The sequence below is a fragment of the Nanorana parkeri genome, unplaced genomic scaffold (assembly GCF_000935625.1).
Source record: "Nanorana parkeri isolate BGI_ZX_2015 unplaced genomic scaffold, ASM93562v1 scaffold1585, whole genome shotgun sequence".
In the NCBI taxonomy this organism is placed as follows: Eukaryota; Metazoa; Chordata; class Amphibia; order Anura; family Dicroglossidae; genus Nanorana; species Nanorana parkeri.
This window is the reverse complement of record NW_017307853.1, coordinates 5218-8018: the sequence shown is the minus strand read 5'-3', so window position 1 is coordinate 8018 and position 2801 is coordinate 5218. Positions and strand designations below refer to the sequence as shown.

The 2801-nt window shown below is 40.3% G+C and overlaps 1 protein-coding gene across 1 annotated transcript in view; it reads left to right on the top strand.

The window, feature by feature from the left end:
- The window catches only part of LOC108798916 (alpha-2-macroglobulin-like), a gene marked incomplete at its 3' end in the record, with an annotated part of 53488 nt that overhangs the window by 47421 nt on the left and 3266 nt on the right, over positions 1-2801 (top strand). The window contains exons 26-27 of the mRNA XM_018570722.1: positions 731-802; positions 1645-1807. Coding sequence (XP_018426224.1) covers positions 731-802; positions 1645-1807 — 235 coding nt within the window. The remainder of the gene's footprint in view (positions 1-730; positions 803-1644; positions 1808-2801) is intronic.

The following is a 2801-nucleotide window of genomic DNA, read 5'->3' as shown; positions in this document are numbered from 1 at the left end:
ATAGGAGTAGGAAATAAAATATCTATAGTGTATACTAAGTGGAAACTAGTGATGAGTGTGTATGTACCAAATCTATGGATTAATAGTTATGAATGAGAGCAAATTTATGGATAAATATTGATGAATATGCAAAAAATGGGTTGCTTCAATGTAGGTTAAATGGAAACAAGTCTGTACATACGTGCTTGAAAGAATAGTTTGTATAAATGTGTGAAAAATTGGTGACAGGCATGCTAATTGCAAACTGATGACAGATGTGTGTAGAGCAGATCACTGTGATTTAGATGTTTTAGGGCTTAAAAAAAAAAAAAAAAATAGTACTAAGTGTATAAAACAGATTGCTAGAATGTGTGTATATGTGTAATATATATATATATACCAAATGGCATGCAGTTAAAGACTTCATTCTATATGATATGTGTGTATGTGTAATATATATATTATACACCAAATGGCATGCAGTTAGACTTCATTCTATATAAATCTCAAGACTGGATGGACAAAGATACAACATCTCATACAACAGCTCTCATGTATGCATTTCATCTGTAATTGGCTCCTTGACTAGAGTTCAGCTTTAAGTGGCTGACAAGAAAATGGTAAATGCAGCCTATGGATTATATAACTATATTAATATTTTTGCATACAAGAAGCTGTTGCTCCCAACTATAGTTGAGGAAAAAACTGTAAACTAATACCTATGTATGTAACTTGCATTTTTTTTTTCCAGGACACAAACAGTTCCATCCACTACACGGCATATGTTGCAATTTCACTTCTCGAAACCAAATACAGCTTGGGGGTAAGAAACCATCCAATTCAAAACAAACACCTGAGGGGTCCATGCCCGAAAAGTATAATGGGTCTTGCTTGGGAAGTGGGGTGGGAACAAATAATGGTGGCAGACGAGAGGTATTGTGTCCACTTTCAACTTGTAGAAACATTATTTTTCATTGGCATGGTCCTCTTTTCCTTTTTTAATTTTTTTTATTTCACATTTATTTATTTTTTCACGTTTTTGCAAAAGTTGAGCAACTAAAACCTCTGTTTCAGATGCAAATGTAAAACCGTGTAAGCTTTTTTTTTTTTTTGCAGGCTAGCTGGTAAATGGAAATTTTTGTATGCTGTTCATTCCCTCTCCACAATTGCAGTTCAATACAAATGTTCACCTATTGTCAGTGTACCTGTCATGATAGAGAGTTGAGTCCCTAAAATGCCTTTATTGTTTTTTAATTTTGCGTTGTGTTGAATCCACTTATGAGATTTATCCAACCATTGTGGCACCCTCATCCTTCTATCACCCTGCAGGCTTTTCTGGGGATCCCCATTTGGATAGAGAGCTGCCTCTATAAAAAGTTTTAGATTTTGGGCCTCTTGTTCTAATCCACTCTGGAGTCCTAAATCTCCTACAATACAAATCTACCTTTTGGCCGCAGAAGGGACACGAGCCGCAATAAAAAGCTGACATGTTTGAAACCCTTCCTACTCTATCCAAAGCTAAAAGACGTCTCCCCATTAGATACACTTTAATTTGGTTGCTCTAGCCATCTTATGTCTATCGCGAATGGCCAGTCACATTCTGCACCGGTCCATTAATGGCTAAAAGCCTATTGTACACTATATGGTTTTCCATTTGTCTTCCAGAAAACGCTGCTGGAAGGAGCTATGGGGTGTCTGAAAAATGCATCAAAAACAAAGCAAAAAACTGGTGATGAAGTCCTCATGCTGTACGCCTTCACACTGGCTGGTCTCCCAGAATACAGAGATCCTCTGATGGCAAAACTCATGAAGAAAGCCATAGTTAAAGGTGAAGTTTTTGGCATTGAGAGCTTAATGGTTCTTCAGCATGTAAAAGCTTGGGATGAGCAGAGTGATTGTGGTGAATTTACACTCTCTTGCCTGCAATGAGTTGTGTGTATGGTTGTAGGTTATTTTTTCCCCTCCCCTGACCTAACAAACCCACCCTCCCCTTCAACAGATGCATACTTGGCAAGATCCAATGCCCGTGGCCTCCTGTGTTTGACATCCCGCACTGAAAATCCCCTTTCTCCTGGCCATGCCTGCGTATTAGAGCTCTATTGAGTCAGTATGCCATACATTGGTGGCATTTACCTTCTGCTATAAGCTAAAGCAACCATGAACTTATATTGGAACGGTTCTCCTGAAGGTCCCCTTTAAATATAATGGCTGTCATCAGCGGCTAATAAGTCGGTGATGACCGCTATTAACAAAAATTCGGTGCACCCCCGCACCGGCCACAGGCATCTTCTCCGTGTGTCTCTATGGATCCCTGCTGCTCTTCCCCCACTTGTATGGGCTGAGGCAGCGGGGATCCAAGTAGAAATGGCCGGCAGAGGAGGGAGCTGCTCTATCGCGATGATCAAGCAGCATGAGAGAGCAGCCAAGCGGGGAGGAGAGCTGCCGTTGTCGTCCTATCAGTTTTAGGATGACAGCGGCTGTGTGCGTGGTTGAGCAATGGATCTGTAAATGTGTGATATCTGGGATCATTTACCGAGCCTCTGTGCAGCACACACCTCATCTGATCGCTCCAGTGTTAGTACTATGTGTCCCCAGTTATTTACAATGTGTGCCCAGTATTTTCGTTTTGTGAAGGTAAAAAAATCAAAGCAATAATGTTAAAGAAAAATGGAAACCTTCAATTTAGCAATAAAATAAATCTTGCTGAAATCGCGTGTCACTAATTACTATTAAAGGGGAACTATGGGGTTAAGGCTTTTCCCCATAGTTCTCCTTAGGGTAACGGGAGGCCACAAACTAGCGTCCTCCCGTCACCCTAGGCT